This window comes from Amaranthus tricolor, chromosome 13, assembly GCF_026212465.1.
Source record: "Amaranthus tricolor cultivar Red isolate AtriRed21 chromosome 13, ASM2621246v1, whole genome shotgun sequence".
Classification (NCBI taxonomy): Eukaryota; Viridiplantae; Streptophyta; class Magnoliopsida; order Caryophyllales; family Amaranthaceae; genus Amaranthus; species Amaranthus tricolor.
This window is the reverse complement of record NC_080059.1, coordinates 20,436,797-20,460,282: the sequence shown is the minus strand read 5'-3', so window position 1 is coordinate 20,460,282 and position 23,486 is coordinate 20,436,797. Positions and strand designations below refer to the sequence as shown.

Sequence of the window (23,486 nt, the reverse complement as noted above, 5' to 3'; positions counted from 1 at the left end):
ATCAAAAAAAATTAATTTATTTTTTTCAGATTTTCACAAATGTAAGATAGTGTATATTGTTGTTTGTTATTACATTTAAACATATAATCTTTATGTGCAACAAATTTTATATACAAGATACTAGATTTCATTATAAAATATGTATTCTTTTGTATATAATTTTTGACACAATCCCTTATTTTTTGATCTTCTTGTAGATCCTCTGAGTAGTTTTTTGGTTGTGAAAACCAAAGGGGAATAATAATGACTTTGGGTTGTACCAAGTCTGAAATCAAGTGGATTTATTTTTTGTCCAATATTACCTCACTATACTTACTTTATAATATACCTAGACGGTAAAACATATACTTTAATTTAAACTTATCCAGATAACAACCAGAAAAAAGTTCTACTCGCCTACCTAAAAGCATAACACGGAACAAAGTTAATATATCATCTGGAATTAAACTTTCTATATATGTTTCATATCCATCAAAGAAGCTTGTATCTCTGAATGGTTACACAAAATAATTTCATGAATGAGCTTTTGAAAAGCAAAATTAATAATATAGTAGATTAATAATATATGTTCTAATTTATTTATTCTGTGAAAATAATAAGTTCTCTAATTTCTACGTAGGGGTCAAAGCATTTCAAATCATACTTCTTAAAAGTTTGCAATAAACAAAGGCAACTTAAGAGGGGGTGATTAGGAAGTGGTCCATGTGCCTTAAGTTGTTTCAATAATGTTGTATTATGGGAATAGGACCGAAATGATCATCAACATATGTTAAGTTTAGCATATTATTAGAAAAAATAGGTGCACACATTTAATAAATTTAAGGAAATATCATCCTAAAATTATATATCAATGAAAAGAAGGACTCTAATAACTTATAAAATGTGCATAATTGCTAATGTGGGATAAACCATCCTAACATATTATCAAGGAAACACGAGGTGCACATACTCCATAAGTCAAGAATATATACATTTCTAAAACCATATGACAATGAAAAGAAAGACTTTAATAACTGATAAAATGTGCAAATGTAGGATAAACCATCTCAACAACATGTTAATTTTATCGTACACTTTCTTTGTCCCCGTGAAAATGCAGAAATGAATCAAAATAGCCATTACATATTTAACTTATATGATGTTTTTTCATACGGACAAAAAGAGTATTTCTTAAGATGATCAAAATATTATTTTATTTTATTTTGATTTTGTTTGATTTTTTTATATTGCCTTGAGATGCATGGTAGGGTGTTTCATCTTTGGCAACTGATAGAGTTTTTGGATTATTTTTTTAATGTTAAGTTAATCTTTCTAACAAAAAAAAAATTCTATATATCAACATATTAGAGATATTAGAAGCAAGTATATATATATATATATATATATATATATATATATATATATATATATATATATATATATATATATATATATATATATATATATATATATATATATATATATATATATATATATATATATATATATATATATATATATATATATATATATATATATATATATATATATATATATATATATATATATATATATATATATATATGTATATATATATATATATATATATATATATACATATATATATATATATATACATATATATATATATATATATACATATATATATATATATATACATATATATATATATATATACATATATATATATATATATACATATATATATATATATATACATATATATATATCTATATATATATATATATCTATATATATATATATATATATATATATATATATATATATATATATATATATATATATATATATATATACATATATATATATATATGTATATATATATATATATATATGTATATATATATATATATATATATATATGTATATATATATATATATATATATGTATATATATATATATATGTATATGTATATATATATATATATATATATATATATATATATATATATATATATATATATATATATATATATATATATATGTATATATATATATATATATGTATATATATATATATATATATATATATATATATATATATATATATATATATGTATATATATATATATATATGTATATATATATATATATATATATATGTATACATATATATATATATATATATGTATATATATATACATATATATATGTATACATATATATATATATATATATATATATATATATGTATATATATATATATATATATATATGTATATATATATATATATATATGTATATATATATATATATATGTATATATATATATATATATATATATATATGTATATATATATATATATATATATATATATATATATATATATATATATATGTATATATATATATATATGTATATATATATATATATGTATATATATATATATATATGTATATATATATATATATATGTATATATATATATATGTATATATATATATATATGTATATATATATATATATATGTATATATATATATATATATGTATATATATATATATATGTATATATATATATATATGTATATATATATATATATGTATATATATATATATATATACACACACACGATGTTTTTGTTCATGTTTGACCAACACAATAATTCGTGAGAGGCAAATGAGCAGGGCCATCTTGTAAATTTTGAGGCCCTTGTGCCAAATTTACATGAATCCTTACAATTTAAAGAAAATCAAAATAGTAGTATATGATAAATTCTCCCATTAATTATAAAAAAAGTTTTTTTTGGCTTTTTATTACTTAGTTACTCTCGTGTAAAATAATATACATATGTTTGCTGTAATTCAAAAACAATAAATGAAATAAGTTTAAAAATGAATTTTTTGGGGCCTTCTGATAATAGAACCCTGTGCGATAAACCGTTTTGCACATGCTAATTGACGGGTATGCAAATGAACATATCTTGTGTTTTGGTTGATTATTATTGTCGTTGTGAAAAGGTGTGTGCACACTTTGTCATCTACACCTAATGAAATCATAGGTTGTATGATGTATGATGAGTTTATTAAGAAAAGAATTATCTGTTATAATTAAACTTTGAAATAAGCATGTATCACATTATACATAAGATCAAGCCAAAAGGGTTGCTGAAGAGTTATGGTGTGACATTCAAAAGAGTTGTCATTTATTTAGTTTTTGTGGTTAGGGTATTATTAAGCCACCACAAAAATATGCATAATTTATTTTATGATTGACCCAAATAAAACGTGCAATGACATAGATAGGAGTATTGTTAAAAGTGATCCAAAAAGAGTTCATAGGACCAAATTACGGTAAAATTATTATTAATGGTAACCTATATTTAGGTTATTGGTCATGGAATAGGTTGAGTAATTGGGCCACTTTTATAACCGGTTCTCAAACGGTCGCCTTTTTATCTAAAACAATTGCCACATGTCGCTACACAATTGGTCCATTTGTTATCACTGCAGAACATTTCTGCCATGGGTAGCTTCCTTCGTGTCTCCTTCCCATTGGCTATAAAAAGAATAGCTCTATCTCCTTAAATTACTATTTTCTCATTAAAATAAATTTCAAAAATTAAAAAATATATACCATAGCTTATATTTTTTTTCACGTCTATTAAAATGATCAATTTTGCTATTTTTTAAACTTTTCAAAAGTCATTATTTTTTTTGCTAATTTTCTAACTTTTTCTTTTTGTTAAAAAATCCCATAAAAATCCTTCATTAAAAAATATATATGGATTCAAATACTAAATTTATTTAAAAGAATAGTTTAATATTTTTAAAAAATAGTTTAATTTTTTAAAAATTGAATTTATCTTGTTTATTAAATAAAAAAATTAAAAAAATAGTAGATAAATTAAAGGAGAAAAAAATACAATAGAATAGAGAAAAAATAAGAGATAGAAAATATTAACTTTTTAAAAAACAGTTATTGTTAATAAAGTTAAGTTGAAAGATAAACTTTTAAGTAAAAATAAAATGGTGAAATAGTAAAATGACTTTTTTAAAGTGATGAATAATGATGGTCTAAGATATTTTCTTGTGATTACCTCTCGCAAAGTGACTTCCTCTAAAATATCAAAACTTGGAAATGCTATGGTAACGTTAACAGTATTGAAAAGGATATGGGAATCATGTTATCTGAAAGTTGGTAATGACTCTTGTTACCTTACATTCATTTTAAGTATGTTTATAAATATGACTCTATTGCGTACTTTGTTTGTTCGTCGTTTTTTTGTTTGGGGCTGTGAAGATGTCGTCTTTTCTTTTAGAAGATAACTAGCATATTAACTTGCAGAGTTGGAGATTTGTGTGAGCATTTAAAGACCCAGTTACATTTAAAAAGTACTCCCTCCTATTCAGCTCAGGTGTCCCATTTACTTTTGAGATACTGTTTATTTATCACTCTTAAATTGCATTTTATTATTAATCTATAAGTTAAAACATAGTCATGTGGGATCTTATTTGATTTGTTTTGATGTAAAGATTATTAATGTCAACTTTTTATAATTTTTAATTATATATAACTCGATATATTAAGAATTGAATAAGTGCATTGGATAGAGTGCATAAAGTAAATGGGACATTTAAGATGAATAGGAGGGAGTAATAAACTTGATAGAAATTTGTTAGGAACATTTGGTTAGTTTTATTAAAGGCCTTAATTTTGTCAAGTTGTAATAAGAATTCTATTTTCGTAGTCAATTTTTTTTTGATTGTCATTTTGCCGTTTAGTCGGTTATCTCCATCTTTGTGATTCAATTCGAGCTGATGTTGATTTTTTTAGTAGTATTAACATTAGTTTTCAATTGAACTTTTAGTTGATTTTGTCATAGATTTCTTCTTACGATGCTTTCTATGAAACCTACATAAAAAAAACCTTATATTTTTTGTAAGGTAAATCGATGCAAAAAACCCTTTCTATTTTAAAACTTTTTTTTGTCTACATTGTTGTGTTGCTTATTATAAATTAATGCAAATACAAAAAGTGTCATTTAGACTTTTTATTGGAATTTTTTTCTACTTTTGGCTTTGTTCTTTTAGGAACCCACTCAACAAGCCCGAGAAGCAAGCCTTTTTGATATTTTTGTTGGCTTATGTTAAGTTAAAATTGAGCATAAGCACACATACATGTATAGGACATTGAAATTAGGGAAGCAAATGAGGATATTGGTAAAGATAAATCAGAGATAAAATTCTAGAGCCACCGGCTTGAGCGCCTTAGTACTCGTTCGAGTAGTGTTCAGTTGGAACATTTGATGATTAGCACCCATGATCAAATGAGGACATTGTTTAACAAAATTGTTAGCACAAAGTTAAACTCGTGTATATACCAATTCATTATTAGCAACCATGATCAAAAATCCAAACAAAAGAGTCGAAAATAGTATTTGACTCGAGAGATGTACGCATGAACTTAATTCCGAGGCAATTTCCGTAAAAGTTACTCTCTCCATTTCAAATGACTTTGTTCCATTTTATTTGGGTATATATTGAAGTCTTAATATCTTTAATGATGCATAACTAAAAATTATAAAAAGTTGATATTAATAATCCTTATATTAAGACGAATCAAACAAGATTACACTTGAGTATGTTTTAACTTATATATTAGGAATAAAATATAAGTTAAGAGTGAATTTTGAATAGTGTCAAAATATCAAATGAGACAAAGTCACTAAAATGAAAGTAGTATTACTTATTTAATTAAATTAAACCACGGATATGGCAATTGATACGTCAAATTGAAGTTAACAACAAGGCCCTATGGTTATTAAAATTCTTTTTTTTAGGTATTTGCACTTCAAAAATAATTCCCCTTTGCTATGATTACTAAAAAACAATAACCAAATAGCATAAATAAACAATTACTAAAAATAAAAATAAATATATGCAGTTAGATCAGATCATTTGGTCTGAAGAAGTGCACATTTTAAACAAAAATGCTTATGTTGAAAAACTAGAAAACAACAAAAGAAGAATAAGGTAACGGAATAAACTAAAAAATGATATGATAAATAAATTGAATAAAGATTGTGCTAAGATTTTATGCTTCCTAGTCCGCATAATAACAAGGATCTATATTATGTGATTAGTTATAACATCATTTTTCAAGATTTGGAAATGATTTTGTTGGTCAAAATATTAAATTTGGTTGAAACTAATCAGATAAAAGCCAACAAAAATATAAAAAAAAGTCATTATATGAATTTGATTTTTGCTCATTCTAGCTAAAAGCATTTTTATTTTAATATTTTAGTTGCATAATAAACGCCTCACCAACGTAAAATCTATACTAATAATTTTGACAAGTATTCTAAATCAAAATCCTACGGATTTATTCATAATCAAAGTTTCGGAGAAAAAGAGTAATAGTATATTTATACGATAGTACAATAAAACACATAAAATGTACATTTTTACGTTGGTAGAAACACATGAGTCATTGGGAATAAGGTCTTCAAAAAATATGTAAACCTCGTCATAACCTAAATGTATGTAAGAGATTGTTGCCTCATTTTTCCTACTTAGAATCTCACATACCCACGTTTTCTTTTGATTTTTTTTAACTAGCATTGAACTATCGATTAATATAATATAATATAAAGCCATGTATGCAAAAATTTTGATTGATGTAGCTTGCCATGAACCTAGCTAAATGTCATTTTACGTTCATATCTGTTCAAGCCACATAATTATACGAATTTGCTAAACATTTCTGCCTATTTTCAAATTTTGTTTTGCATAAATTTTAAAAACAAAGAACATTAGTCAGGGATCAAACCCTGCCATTATTAAGTGATATAAAATAAAATGCAAAACACTAATTTTCTCATTACGACATATAAAAGTGAAATACAAGTACCTATTAAATAGAAAAACTAAATAACTAACTACACGTAAAAATAGAAAAACTAAGTAACTAACTACAATAATAAATAATACCTACTGTCTAAATTAAAACTTCAATGAAAGAAATGAGTACATACCCTTTTAAATAGATATATAAATAAATATAGGACATAACAACAATTAACTTAGACCATTAAGAAAATACGACCTACTTTAATAGCCACTACTTCAGTTAACAAACATATTCAAATAACTAATCCTAATAACTTGGTTACTAACTGACTTGAACCATCATCATTCAACAACCATTAAAAACAATTTGGAATATCTTTTAGTTATCGGTAGCATGCTTTTTTTCTGGATCGGCCGAATATTCGATCCTCATTTTAATTAAACATTTAATTAATATAATTCTTTCATACAAAAATGATCATCAATACTTAAGATTATTAAATTTTACTATCGATCTGTTGCGACAAATTCAGATCTAAATCAATAATAGAATGCTGGAGATTGTTTTAACGAAAAATATTAATTGCAAATAAATTAAATTATCTGACGGCAGACAGATACATGCATGCACATATATATAGTCTTATGATGATATGAACAATTATTAAGATGATCATCAATGGAGTCTATAATGGGAGTTTGTATTAATGTCGTAAATACTTGTTTATGTTACATGGATTCCTACACCAACTTGCTGATAATAAATATTCGTTCTACACTCAACTGCGCCAAATAAATATTCTTTTCATATCATTTTCGGAAGTTTAAATATATATACAAGTCGAATTGTTGAGAAATAACGCAATCAAACAAGGCATGGCCAAAAAATATAAATAAATATCATATGATGTCTTCTAGGGATTAGTAAAAGATCTATTTTTGGATTTTCTTTTGATTTGAAAAAGAATTTAATAGAGGAAACTGAAAACTGTTCTTTCCAACACCAAATTTGTTGCAACCTAAATGCTTCCACACTAACAAATCAGTTCAAGTTCACAAATTGGCTAAACAATCTGAAAAATATGACCATTAATAGAAGGAGGAGGCTCAAAATCATCATTGATACCTCATTAACCATAAAATCAAAACTCAACCACCATTAATTTAACCTTCCAATCAAGCCTTGTAAAAATGAAAGAAGAGAGAAAGACATGAAGAGATGGAGGAGAACGGTCGAACCCACAAAACAAGATTCTATAATTTTCTTAACAAAAATTGTTAAAATTAGGATTCAACTTGGAATCGTTTAGACCTATAGAATCGAATCGGTGGAATCGAATTGTAGAATTGTAAGATTCTACAATAAACTTAAATTTGTTGTCTAGTCATAATTATTCACCTCAAAAATTTAAGTTTATTAATTAAAGTTTCATTCATTTTACTTTTACGAATAAAATGGTAAATTATTTAATAATTAGTTTAAATCTTCATACGATAAAGAAATTTATTTTTAAAATTATGAAGATGGATCGTTAAATTGTAAGAAAAATTGGTACATAAAAAAATTTAAAAAAATAAGAGTAAATTTGTAGGATCGTAGAATCGTGTAATAATTCTACCTCTATAAATTTTATTTTAATTAAAATCTTAAGATTTTACCAACTTATAATTCTGCCTACTATTTAAATCGCACGCTTATTTTTAAATTGTAAAGTTGTAGAATGGTAGATAATTAAAATAGTAATTTTAAATCCATGTTCTTAACCCACAAAAATCCCTATAAAACCACCAAAACCCACAGCCTAAACTCATTAAACTACAAAAAATTTTGACTAACCCAAAATTATGGTCATTTCATAAAACCTTTTGGCCCAAATTCACTACCAAATAAGTCATGGTTATCTTGCGTTACTATGCCTAACAAATGGATCTTTTATAGTGGGGTAGTTGATATTATGACTTATGATCCAAAAGATATATTAAAAATTACACCCACACAAAAAACTCATATTGAGACTGCTATGGTGAAATGATCAATGTTGTATGTGCAGAGCTGCATATATCCAAACTCAATTTAAATCATTGTTTTTTTATTCCCAACTTATCTCATAAATTATATTTCATTGACCAATTGACTAGAGAACTAAATTGCATTGTTCTAATGTTTTCTATTGGATGTATTGTATAGAATACTCAAACAGAAGAGAATATTAGAAATGACATTGAAAAAGATGGAGAATACTATGTTGATGAGGTGACTTAAAAAGTCAAAGAAATGCTTACTCATGGTTGAACCGAACAAAAATTTTGGATATGGCACCGACACTTAGGACATCCTTCCTCTGAGTGTTTTAAATATTTTTTCCAAATCATAAAACCCCAAAAATTTTATTAGAGTGTGAAACTTGTGTACTTCACAAAATTTATAAACAATTTTATAAATCTTAATTCAATTTGATGAGTGTGTTCCCGCGCTTGAATTTGACACACACATGATTTTTCAAACTCTGTGCTTTCTTTTTTATGATTGTACTCGCATGAATTGTGTTTATTTTTTGAAATATAAATCTGAAGTATTTGATATGTTTGTCACCTTCTATATAAAACTATACATACCCAATATGACACACAAAGTCACATTTTAAGATATTATAATGGTGGTGAGTACATTAAACTTGATATGAAACAATATTTTATCTCTAAAAATAGCCTTATCTATAAAAAAACGTGTCAAGATACTCCACAACAAAGAAGAATTGTCGTAACGAAAAAATCTTACCCTCCTTGACATACCAGAGCTGATGTGCAAATTTTATTTAATCGCAAGCACATGGTGTACGTATAATCGCGGGTCGAACACAAGGAAGTTAGGACAAGAAACTTGCTAAACTCTACTAAAAATATTGCTTGAATAGAAAAAAAAGTTGATTGGTTGTTTAGCAAATAAACTAAAAATGCAATGAAAATATGGATTGAAACTCTATAATAAAAGATCTAGGGTGTCTAAAATCCCCCTAAATTCGTGTATGATCAATCAAACTCTTATTAGTGTCTATGAAATGTCGGATTAATTATGTAATTAAATATGATCTTGTTAATCTCAAATTCTCGCTCTGTTGATTAACTTTTAGATTTAGACCCTATTAATTCAATTCTTACACGCTAGTTTTGTAGAACGAATTAATAAGAATTTAACTAAAATTTACCCTAAAGCAAAGTTGAACCTAATCTCACACGCTAGTTCTATTGATTAGTCCAACAAACCATATTTAATTTAGGGTTATTAGCACAATTTGATCACTTTAATCTTTATTTTATAGACACTTTCAATAATCAAATCATACTCGAATTGTAGGTTCAAACCCAAATCATAGAAAATAGATCTACTCACTATTCATGGTGAAAATAACAAACACAAACCCTAAGATGATACTAAACATGAGTAATATATGATTATATTGTAACTTGCAAGAAAAGCAATAATTAAACAATAAGAAACACAACAAAGCATCAAAGGAAAAATTATGAAGAACAAAACTAATTATTTATTGAATGATGATTAAGTTCACCAATGAATGAAAGATTAACTAGTACAAGAAATCAAAAACAAAGAAAATTAAATGTTAAGGGAAACTGACAATACTCAAAGGAAGACTAATGGCAAACTTCATGAAAAACTAAATTAAAAGATGAATTAAAGAGCAAAACTAATAGAATGGATTAAAAGAGAGTCAAGAGGAAGAAGAAAAGAGGAGAGAAACCCTAATTAATTTTTAGGGCCTATTTATACGAATAAGAACTTAACCCTATAAGATAATTCAAAGACTAAAGAAAACATTTGGGTGCAAATCTCGTGCAGCAAAAAAGTGACCCAACGTCGAGTCAACTAGCCAAAATAGAACAATTAAGTCGAGTCGGCGTTTTGTGTTGGAAAATCGCAGCAACTTCAAATGGTTGCCATTTCTTGCTCGGTTGTCGAAATTGGATATATAAAATACCGTTGAAAAACTCTTGAAGTCTAGTTTCCGAAATGAAAAAAGCGCGTGGAGAAATGGATTTTATATCCAGAGCCACATTTCCGAAATGGACAGCAGTAAAGGTACACAACACTATTCGATTTTATGGGTTCTAAAGCTTTTTTTGGACTTTCGTGCATAAAGTAGCTCAAACTTGGTTTGTTTTGCACGAAACTTGGCACACAACACTATTTGGTATATATTATTGTGTTGAAGTGGTTAGAATTGAAAATAATAGTCATATGCTAGAAATTATGTGTTAAGTTGCGACTTTATGGGTTTTTAAGCTTTTTTTGGACTTTCGCGCATAAAGTAGCTCAAACTTGGTTAGTTTTACACGAAACATGGCACACAAAAATATTTGGTATATATTATTGCGTTGAAGTGGTTGGAATTGAAAATAATAGTCATATGCTAGAAATTACGTGCTAAGATGCGGTTTTATGGGTTTTTAAGTTTTTTGGACTTTCGCGCATAAAATAGCTCAAACTTGGTTTGTTTTACACGAAACTTGGCACACAACACTATTTGGTATATATTATTGTGTTGAAGTGGTTAGAATTGAAATTAATAGTCATATGCTAAATATTATGTGTTAAGCTGCGATTTTATGGGTTTTTAAGCTTTTTTTGGACTTTCGCGCATAAAGTAGCTCAAACTTGGTTTGTTTTGCACGAAACTTGGCACACAACACTATTTGGTATATATTATTGCGTTGAAGTGGTTGGAATTGAAAATAATAGTCATATGCTAGAAATTACGTGCTAAGTTGCGATTTTATGGGTTTTTAAGTTTTTTGGACTTTCCCGCATAAAGTAGTTCAAACTTGGTTTGTTTTGCATGAAACTTGGCACACAACACTATTTGGTATATATTATTGTGTTGAAGTGGTTAGAATTGAAAATAATAGTCATATGCTAGAAATTATGTGTTAAGTTGCGATTTTATGGGTTTTTAAGCTTTTTTTGGACTTTCGCGCATAAAGTAGCTCAAACTTGGTTAGTTTTACACGAAACATGGCACACAAAAATATTTGGTATATATTATTGCGTTGAAGTGGTTGGAATTGAAAATAATAGTCACATGCTAGAAATTACGTGCTAAGATGCGGTTTTATGGGTTTTTAATTTTTTTGGACTTTCGCGCATAAAGTAGCTCAAACTTGGTTTGTTTTATACGAAACTTGGCACACAACACTATTTGGTATATATTATTGTGTTGAAGTGGTTAGAATTGAAATTAATAGTCATATGCTAAATATTATGTGTTAAGCTGCGATTTTATGGGTTTTTTAGCTTTTTTTGGACTTTCGCGCATAAAGTAGCTCAAACTTGGTTTGTTTTGCACGAAACTTGGCACACAACACTATTTGGTATATATTATTGCGTTGAAGTGGTTGGAATTGAAAATAATAGTCATATGCTAGAAATTACGTGCTAATTTGCGATTTTATGGGTTTTTAAGTTTTTTGGACTTTCCCACATAAAGTAGCTCAAACTTGGTTTGTTTTGCACGAAACTTGGCACACAACACTATTTGGTATATATTATTGTGTTGAAGTGGTTAGAATTGAAAATAATAGTCATATGCTAGAAATTACGTGCTAAAATGCGATTTTATGGGTTTTTAAGCTTTTTTTTGACTTTCGCGCATAAAGTAACTCAAACTTGGTTTGTTTTGCACGAAACTTGGCACACAACACTATTTGGTATATATTATTGTGTTGAAGTGGTTAGAATTGAATATAATAGTCATATGCTAGAAATTACGTGCTAAAATGCGATTTTATGGGTTTTAAAGCTTTTTTTTACTTTCGCGCATAAAGTAGCTCAAACTTGGTTTGTTTTGCACGAAACTTGGCGCACAACACTATTTGGTATATATTATTGCGTTGAAGTGTTTGGAATTGAAAATAATTGTCATATGCTAGAAATTACGTGCTAAGTTACGACTTTATAGGTTTTTAAGCTTTTTTTGGCACTAACATTTATTTTCTCTTAGTGCTTTTGACAAGCTGATAATACTATTGATTGGGGCTACTATACTTTCAAATACATGGACGATATCTTACAATCCATGAAGGAGGTTGGAGCCGAAAACATTGACGCCGTAAGTATTGGTTACGTTCTTAATTTACAATATTATATATTTTTACTAATGGTAAAATCTAATAATGTTTATGTAACATTTAATTTAATATTATATTATAGGTTTTATACGACATTCCAAGGAAAACACGCCCTTTGAGAGATGGAGAAATGCGCCAATTGAAAGATAAGATTGCCGCGTATCTTGCTAATTTTTGTTCTTGGTAAATAATGTAAATAGTTTAGATTTAGGACTTTAATTTGTATATGTACGTATCATTATATATACGATCGAGAGTTTACAAAGAGATTATTGGTGATAATTGGTGATTATTATTGGATTATTGGATTAATCATTCTTGACATTGTACATTACTAGATTATTTATTAGTATTAAACGAAAAAAGCAAAATAAAAAATATTCATATATATGCTGCGGGCTTCCATAAAACCGCAGCATATAGTGCAAAACTATATGCTGCGGTTTTGTGAAGGCCCGCATCATATAGTCTTGCACTATATGCTGCAGTTTTAGAGAGGCCCGCAGCATATAACGCGCTTTTCTGCTACGGTTTTAAACCACAATATTTATGATAGGCCATCTGCTGCTATCACTAATGCTTGGGGCCAAAACCACAGTATATTATGGCCAAAAAACCACAGCAAATAAGGTTTTTTCTACTAGTGATAGTTTATGATGTTGGAATTGTAAGTATATTCATGCATCTTTGTTAAATACAACACATGGAGCCAATGATGAGAATATTGAGATATTTAAAGAGAATTAGTAGTAGAGACATTATTTATAAGTTGGGTGTTTAAAATTCCACCATTCAACTCGAGGGAAGTTTAAAAAAAATATGTATTTTTTAAGAAATCTTATTTTAGATTTATTCTTAGAATAATTTTACTATGTTTCACAATTCATGGAAACATTACCTATTTGTTTTGGAATATATGCCTAGCTAGGTTGTAACATTTATGAGTATGAAAATATATTAGTTAAAAAAGTTTAACCTAAAATCCATTTTCTTCTTTTTATCAAATGTCATGTTAATGTTAAAAAGACAAATTTAAGTTGATAAAATATTTAAGTTGATAAATGAGACTACATGATATGTTATAAACACTAACAGACTATGAAAATTTTTTATGCGTAAATTTAGCCATAAATAAATTTTAAATAATTTGATTTACATGGTTATCTCATCTTATAAAAAATTTATTTTGAGATCATATTGATTATAAATTGGATTATGTATAGCGGATTTCAATTTTGGATTAAAACTGTACATTGTTATTGTATGGGACATTGATTAGAAGTTTTTTTCCTCAATCATTATTCTAAGTATGCTAATGCGATCAATCAAATACCCATAAAAGATCAGATGATGCATGTGTCTATGTATTATGAATTCTGACATTGACTGCGCCGCATAATCTCAATCTTTATGTTTTCACAGTTGTAATTATCTAATGACTGAGTTCTTACCTTGAATTAAATTAGTCTATGGAGCTATTTAAATATTGGATTATTGTTATTATTATTATTAAGTAGTAGATTTCAGATACATGTATCGTATTTGTATAGAAAAAAATTATCGTATTTGTATAGAAAAAAATAACAATTTTTTATGAGTTAATAAATCACTTTTATTTGGTAGGATTTGTTAGGGTGAGAATTTTGTTATTTTAATTTATTACTTTTTGTTTTATTTATTTTATTATTATATTTTTTGTCTTTTTGTAGTAATTTACATATCACGGTGATTAATTATGAATTTTTAGTATTTCACTACAAAAAATTTAACTTTTTGCGACATTGGATTTAGTGGCATTAAAAAAATGCCACGAATTCATATTTTTATTTAATAATTTGTAGTAATAATTATTGGTTTTTTATTTAATGTTTCATTATAACGTGATTTAGCGACACTTTATTTGGTCTGTAGTGACATATTTAATTGTTACTATAGTGTATTGTGACATTTGTGAGAAATGTTACTAAATCCTACATCGCAAAAGTTTTTGTGTGATGTTTTAGTATGCTGCTAAAGGGTCTAATAAATGCCACTAGATCCTCTATATATACTATTAGCAATTTGAAATAGCGACATTTAATTTAAATGTCACTAAAACTATGCCACTAAATCTTATATATACTAAAAGGAAATTAAATTGTAGTATTTGTATACAACAGAGTTAATGAAGTAGTTTATCAATCATCATCATTGTTCAGTATATAAGATTTGTAGAGCCGCTAGATGCATTGTAATCGTAATTTGTACCATGTACCTATCAGCCTATGAAATACTAAAAATAAGTGTTTTTATGTCCGAGTATATGATCAGGTATGTTAATTGTTATTAACAACGAACAAAAAAAACTTGGTTAAAAAAATCAAAATTATTTGTTCCTTGTTACTAATACATAAAAAAAGGGACATAATGTCTTAACGTTGAAAGGGACAAAAAAATTAAATCATGTTTGTTTGTTGTTAGTAACAACGATAAAGAATTTTGACTTTTTTTGATCAGGTACTTTGTTCGTTATTAATAACACCGAACATACTTGACCTTAAACTCGGACATGAAGACGTTTATTTTTGGAATTACATTTCCCTGCAGATTAATTTTTGATTTTTTTTCAATTCTTATTTGTTTCAAATTTTCGTGTTACTTGATACGCACAAACTAACTCACTTTGATTCTCAAGTTCTAGAATTTTAGCAAATTTAAAGCAATAAAAAAAATTAAAATAACGCCTATAAATTTAATTAAAACATTACATATCATGTTTGTGAAAATAAATAAATAAATGAATAAATACATTTAATACTTCCTCCGTTCCACTATACTTACTACATTAGACTTTTTACGCAATCCAATGTTTTATTTTGATAATTTCTATATTGCACTATATACATATAAAAATTATAAAAAGTTAATATTGACGTCTAGATTAAGAATAAAATACAAATTGAGAGTGATCGATGAATAGTGTTAAAAAACTAAATGAGACAACTCAAATGAATCGAAGGGAGTATTATGAAATTATGCGATTAGACGATTCAAACAAGATCTCACTTGATTATATTTTTCTTACACATTAGTCATAATTTATAAAATAAGCTTAAATACTGAATAGTTTCAATAATAAAAATATAATAAGTATTTCAGAACAGGAAATTACTTAGTTTTATCAAGAAAAAGATCACTCGCAAAGTTGTAAACACTACCAAAAACTGATTGAATGGCGACAGAAATAGTCTATCATGAATCAGTTGCGCTAATTTGTTTAGTGTAACATTTCATATTCTTTAAAGAATAGTGTAAGACAATACTTATGACATTATAAAATTGAATTTGATATAAAGTAAACAATACTTATGACATTATGAAATTGAATTTGATATAAAGTAAACAATAATGTAATTTTGCATTAATATTTTTAGCGTAACTTTGAGAAAATAAACGAGTTCTTTTTTTTGGAGAAAGAAAAAAAAATTTCATTAATGCAGAACAAAACAGTACAAAGAGTACCACTAACAAGATAATCCTCTCCCTAATTTGCATCAGCATGAAAGGTAGACACACCTTCTAGGAAGGATTTCCCATCTTTAATTCTTCATGTGCATAAGGGGAAGCAAATCTCCAGAGAAAGACAAAAAAGAATTAACTATACAATATAATCTAGTTACTCGTAATCAAAAGATTCCTAATCCAAGGGCGTTGTATATTGACACCTTTGATGGAAATATGCAAAACTCTACTCTTGACTGCAATTTTTACTTGATGAGTAACCCTATTTATCATAGGAACATTGAAATTCTAGATAGAATCATTCCGAGCCCTCCAAACATTATACGTAAGACTGCATAGTGCAATAGTAGCAATCTTACGCTTAGCTGTACCACACTCCACAATTACGAGATGCAAAGAGTACCACTAACCATCCTAATACCCAACCATGTCAAAATGTCTTGATAACATTGACGGCTATAGATACAAGTAAAGAAGAGATGAGTATTAGATTCTGTTGTCAAACCACATAATGGACAAACGTCGGTTGAGATAAGCCCTAATGCAAACAACTTGTCCCTAGACTTCAATCTCTCATTCACAGCTAACCATAATATAAATCTAGCTTTTGGAATAGAACTTCTATTCCATACAAAAATCGCCCAATCAACTGGTTGCCCAGCCCCTAAAAGCCCATGATATACTTCTTTAATGGAATAGGATCCATTATGCACCCATTGGTCAAGCCTATCTTTAATCTTGCATATCTTCTTGAAAGCCCAACTTGAAATTATTGGAGCATTAAAGTCCCGCCAATTTCCACCCTTTCTGTAAACACCATGCACCCATCTGACCCACATAGAGTCAGTCATTGAAGAAATATGCCAAACAAGTTTACCCACACCAGCCAGATTCCAAACTTTCAGATTTCGAATACCTAAACCACCTACCTTCTTAGGAGTGCAAACCCTAACCAAATTCATATTTCCAGGAACATTAGAGTCATCTTTCCCATGCTAGAGGTATGCTCACAGATTGCATTCGCCTGCTTTAACACCTTCTTTGGCAACACAAAGATTTGACACCAAAAGTTTGTAATATTTATTAAAACTGAAGAAACAAGTTGAAGTCTAGCTGCATAAGAGAGATTCCTGGCTTGCCAAGATCTAACCTTAGAAGTTATTTTCGCAGCAAGATGTTCACACTCAGCTGCAGAGAGTCGTTTGGAAGAAAGCGGAACCCCCAAATAACGAAAAGGCATAGAACCCAACGGAATATTACAAGAATCCACAATATACTGTTTCAGAGAGGTAGCTATACCTGCAAGGTACACATCAGATTTTGAAGAGTTGGCAACCAAAGCAGAGGATTTCGCAAAAATCTCTAGATGATTTAGAAGAATGCGAATAGAAGCCAAGTTACCCCTACAAAAAATCATTAAATCATCCGCAAAACACAAGTGGTTCAGTTTGAGTCTATTGCACCTTGGATGAAATTTGAAGTTTACATGATCCCCAGCAGCCTTAAGTAATCTACATAGATACTTCATACAAATCACAAAGATCAAAGGGGACATAGGATTTCCTTGTCTAACTCCTCTCTTTGACTTAAATAAAGGCGTAGGGCTTCCATTTAGAATCAAAGAGAATTGAGTTGTGCTAATACAAGTCATAACAATATGGATGAAATGAGAAGGAAAATTAAGAGAAATCAGCATATTTTTAATAAATGCCCACTCCGAAGTATCATAAGGCGCCAAAATTTGATAGGTCGTTTATGTACTATCAAACAAATCCTAATATGCAACTAGTATAGCGGCAGTTAGGGTCGAATCCACAGGGAACAACGTAGTAAATGATTATTTTCCGGCTACCAATTGATCCTTAGTAACACACAATTTTTGAGAATATATGTCTAAACTAACTAAATGACTAGAATACAAGCAATTAAATTAGAAAGGTAAATCAATGATATTAAAACATCTAGGGATAAACTTCCCTACTAGCATGATGTGATGACAATGAGATCTTACTACCCCTACAACAATCATAACCAAGTTCAATAGGACGAATACACCATTAAAGATACTAATAACTTCTTTCAAAGACTATTAGCTTCACTACCATACAATCAAAACTATTTTCATGGAATCAAGTATAGTAATGGCATTGAGCATAGTATTCTATAAGATCCAACAATCAAATCTATCTATTTTCATGAAGATTATCAAGCCCTTGATCTAAAAGGCAATTCATTCAATTCTAACTTTCGTTAGCAATTGAATAAATTGTTAACCACAATTTCCAAAATTTCTATTGAAAATACATGAGTTAACTAGCATAAAAAACCAAACATGAACAAGGATTATGCATAGCAAAAACGGATTGGGATTCAATAATTCATCATTAACATCATGGCTAGGGTTCCATCTAACCCTAGATTAAGAAACTACTCACACATATCAATTGCAACAAAACAAGAATTAATTAAAGAAAACATGATTAAAAGTAATAACAAGGAAGGAATAAAGAAATAGTACTTGAAATCGAATACCAAATGACGAACGAAAGTAATTGAAAGTTACAAAGTTTCTTTCTCCCAAAATGAAGAATTAATTGTATCTAAAAACAGAGAAAAAAATGTTAACCCCTCTTTTGGTTACATTCCTCATCATTTAATAAAAACCGTGTGGAAAAACAGTTATTAAAGCAGGACCGGACCGGGTTTCAGCAAGACCGGACCGGGTTCTGGAAGACCGGACCAGGTCCGTGTGCTGAGAGTTTTCTAGAGAACAGAAATTGCAGGACCCGACCGGGTTTAGGAAAGACCGGACCGGGTCCGTAAGCTGAACATTCATGCAAGTGATTATTGAAACCCGACCGGGTCCTGGGCTTGGAGGCTTACATTCCTACTTCTCAATTGAAATCGCTCGGGTATGAAGATACCCGCCCCGGCCCATCATCTTGTGCTTACTTTTCTTCATTAGAACACGATAAAAGTACAAACGAGACCCAAGGGGACTAAAAGCATATCCGAATGGAGCCGTGAGCTCACAAAAGTGCTGTAGTGCGGTCTCGAACTCTGCCAAATCTCAAAGCACGTATTCTAATGCTCAGGAGTGATCTGCTTCCAATACAAGAGTGGAGTAAAATGGCCTGAAATAATCAAAAACAATCAAAAACTCCAACCAAGCGTAAAACCACATGAAAAATGCAAAATCACACATCAAAATGCCATAAAATGCAAGGGAAGGGAGCATAAAAATATAATACAAAGTGCATACATCACCCTTCCACAAAGGCACCGTGGGAGGGACTAATAATATGACCAAGAACCATTTTGAGTCTGCTACAAATCAGTTTAGTAATGCATTTATATAGAGTATGGCAGCAAGCAATTGGTCTACAGTCACCTGGGTTGTTAGGGTTAGGGACCTTGGGAATGAGATGAACAACAATAGTGTTCCAAGCCTGAAGAAGCTTACCATTTCTGAAAAATTGTTGAATTGCCTCAACTACATCATTACCAATAATAGCCCAAGAGGCCTTATAGAACTTGCTATTGTATCCATCCAGACCCAGGCTCTTTGTATCAGGGATACTCCATAATGCATTCTTGATTTCCTCCGGCGAGAAAATGATGAGCATTCTCTAACAAAGGCCCTTCTCTAATGATATTCATGTCGATTCGTCTCCGACATTTAAGATTATCGCACAGAAGTTGATGATAGAAGTTAACTAAAGACTCTTGTATCTTTGTGAGATCAGTTACAGGAGCCTCATTGTCATCAAGGAGAAGAATTCGATTAACAATTTGCCTTTGTCTGATACATTGATGAAAGTAATGTGAATTCTCATCCCCAAATTTTAGCCAACTCAACTTGGCTAGCTGGCTAATATAGATACTTAGATCATTCTTGGCCTTCTTAAGCCTTTCAGCAGCTGCACGCTCTTGTGATGAGAGCATTGGGTCATAAGGGTGCATATGTAGCTCATTTTGAACATTACGAAGATCATTTTCTGCTTGCAACTCCAACGCTTGCAGATGATTTTCTTGGACATTATCTTTCACAACAGGTTTCAAACGCTTGAGCTTCTTCGAGATTTGATAACTCCTACAGCCTAGAACAGTGTTACCACAAACTTTAGAGACACTATCAATAAAACCCTCCTGCTCAGCCCAATGGTTAAAGAACTTAAAAGTCTTCTTTCCCGTTGGATGTTTGAGGAATTGAATCAGCATGGGTGTATGATCGAAAGACCCTTCAGTTAAAAAAGATACTTCCACAGTAGGAAAATCATCCTCCCAAGCTTGATTTCCTAGGACGCGATCAATCTTACTAAACACACGAGCTTCCCCACTTCTCTTATTTGACCAAGTGAAGAAAAAACCATTGAATCTCAAATCGTGAAGACCATAAGTATCCATACATCGGCACAAGGGAATAGTCTCCTGCAAGCGTACAACATGACCAGTACATTCATCCATACCAGCTAAGCAAATAAAGTCCCCCAGGACTATCTAAGGGCCATTAATGTGAAGAGCAGCCAATTGCTGAAACAAAACAGACCAATTACTAGCACTATTATCCCCATACACAAAAGAGCATAAGAAGGACTCCCCTATAACAGGATTAATCTCTAAATGAACGATTTGACTGCTCATGAAAAGAATAATCACATTCATCTCGCTACCTTTCCATCCAAAGATGATACGACCACCATGATGATGTGCCAGATTGTGAGAGAAACACCAATTAGGGCAGAGGTTTTGATACAAACAACCCATGTTAGCCCTCTTCACCTTAGTCTCAAGGAAACTGAATAAGGAAACAATTTGAGCATCAAGGAATATAGACAACTCCTTTTCTCGTTTAACCATATTCAGTCCCCTAACATTCCAACATAAGATGTTAATCATAGGTTATGGATGGGGAAGCCCCCAGCGTCTTTATTAGGTTCCTCTTCCACAGTTTCACTACCTTCTGCAACACTATCAAGAACGCCAAAACCATTACCAGAAGCTAAAATGCCTGCTAAACCTGACCGAGTCGGAATCACTGGTCTCACAGATGGGCCTTGTTGCACTAAATTGGTTCAAGATTGAACCAGTTGAAAACCTTCACTGTCAACTACTGCTACAACCTTTGGGGTAGACGGCAAACCAGTTTTACAGTGCTCCTCTGTATGCCCTAATTGTTCACACTTCTTGCACCACAGAGGTTTCCAGTCGTACATGACAGCTTGCGTTACAAGTTCACCATGTTCATTCTCATAGCATATCTTATCAGGAAAATCATCAGTAATACTCATGTCAATAAGAACTCTAGCATACATTCCCCTAGCCTTGTTAGTTGTAGCTGTGTCAAAACACTTAACTTCTACTAACATGCCAGCTATCTTACCTAGACTTCGTTCACCCCAATACATGACATCAAGACCAGGGAACCGAGTCCAAATAGGCAAAGTAGATTGGTGTTCTTTTTCATATGACATAGAAGCTACCCTTGGTTTGACTATTGAAGACAGTGTTAGAGATGGGAACGACAACAACAGGGGGGGGGGGGGGGGTAAATTATTGTTTTGATAAGTTTAAGCGTTTTTGCCCTGTTTTTGCGGAATTAGATTGAAGAATTAAAACTTAAACTTAATGCGAAAAAGTAAAAAAGGCAACACAATTTTACGTGGAAACCTTCTAGGCCTAAATAGAAGGAAAAACCACGACCCCTCGTGATTTCAAAACTCTCCAATATGTTTTAGGCAATTCGTTACAATTACATAAAACAACTTGCTTCTCTCGAAGCTTCTCTTACTAGGCCAACTTCTCTTTCTCTTTCTCTTTCTCTTGCTTCACTCGAAGCTTCTCTCTTAGCTTTACTCAAAGCTATTCTGTTCTCTAGCTTCACTAGAAACTTTCTAATTCTCCCTAGACTTAACCAAGTCTAGTTACAATAATTCTCTAAAAAACCCGTTATCAGGATAAATTCTCTAAAGATAAAATTAAAGAGTTCCACAAGAAAATATTATAATTTAATTGGCAATTTTTTGAACAAAATATTTCTTGTTTTTATCAATCTCTCTCGTATGATTTTTCAAGGCTCATACGCATGCAAATTCTTAGGAACAAACAAGTCACCTATTTATAGAATTGGTTTAGCTAAGAAAAAGGAAGTAACTATCCACTATTCCCTTATCACTAAAATTAAGGAGAATAATATGGATCTTGAATTACAAGTTTAAAACTCACGGTTAAACACTTGTACTTATTCCCATAACAAAGGAGAAATATGTGGAAGCTTGATGCTTAAGCAAAAAAGCTACAGTTTTCTTTTTCTAATAATAGATAAGTTAGTTTCTCAGTTAATTTAGATCCAAAATATAAGCCTAATTTTAAGGAGAAAAATAAGAAGAGAAATATTCCACTCTATTAAAATCACATGGTTATTTCAAAGTGGTTATAAAAATATTTTGCCAATTAACTTAATTAATAAATAATGCAACAAATTAATTTTAACTAATACATTAACTAAAAAATCAGAAAATATATTAATCAGAATTTTTAAGCAGACATAATTTCTCCAGACTCCAGTCTGGGAACAATGTACTGTCTCCATCAACAATTGTCGTCAGATCATCAAACCTGGGAATAGTAGACCTCCAGTCTACATTTGACATCCTAAGCGATATACCTTATCTAACTTTATTGGATTCCTTTGACAAGTACATGTACATAGACTAAGTCATAGGCACTATCAACGATCATAATTACGACCGGATATCGACCTGCATATAATCTCTGAACATACTTTTGTTTATATAAAGTGTAGTCATCATCAAAACCTAAGAGAGCCAACAAATTCCCCATTTTTGATGATGACAAACTTTTTAAAAAATTTAAACAAAATAGAGTAAAACCAATATCATAGAGCACGCCAGAGATTAAAACTACTCTACATAACTTAGAAAATCAACTCGTTACAATATAATTTACCAAGCATATAACAAAAACAAATTACTCTAATATTTAGAATTATTTAAAATGACATA

At 29.5% G+C, this 23,486-nt stretch overlaps 1 protein-coding gene across 1 annotated transcript; it reads right to left on the bottom strand.

The window, feature by feature from the left end:
* Positions 1–17,419: 17,419 nt before the first annotated feature.
* LOC130798913 (uncharacterized) lies at positions 17,420–20,928 on the bottom strand. Its single transcript, XM_057662007.1, has 5 exons — positions 20,042–20,928; positions 19,853–19,929; positions 19,386–19,521; positions 17,925–18,098; positions 17,420–17,864 (listed from the first exon to the last, which is right to left on the bottom strand). The coding sequence occupies exons 1-5, from the start codon at positions 20,926–20,928 to the stop codon at positions 17,420–17,422; spliced, it is 1,719 nt and encodes a 572-aa protein (XP_057517990.1).
* Between the last annotated feature and the right edge of the window lie 2,558 nt (positions 20,929–23,486).

Bases quoted from the DNA above. Each gene is read 5' to 3' on its own strand.
- LOC130798913 (XM_057662007.1), bottom strand. From the start codon at position 20,928: ATGGATGAATGTACTGGTCATGTTGTACGCTTGCAGGAGACTATTCCC. The intron at 19,930-20,041 runs GTATCCCTGATA...ACAATTTTTCAG, and splicing joins AATCAAGAATGCATTATGGA to AAATGGTAAGCTTCTTCAGG. The intron at 19,522-19,852 runs GTGACTGTAGAC...GAGATTTGGCAG, and splicing joins CCCTAACCCTAACAACCCAG to AGTTCGAGACCGCACTACAG.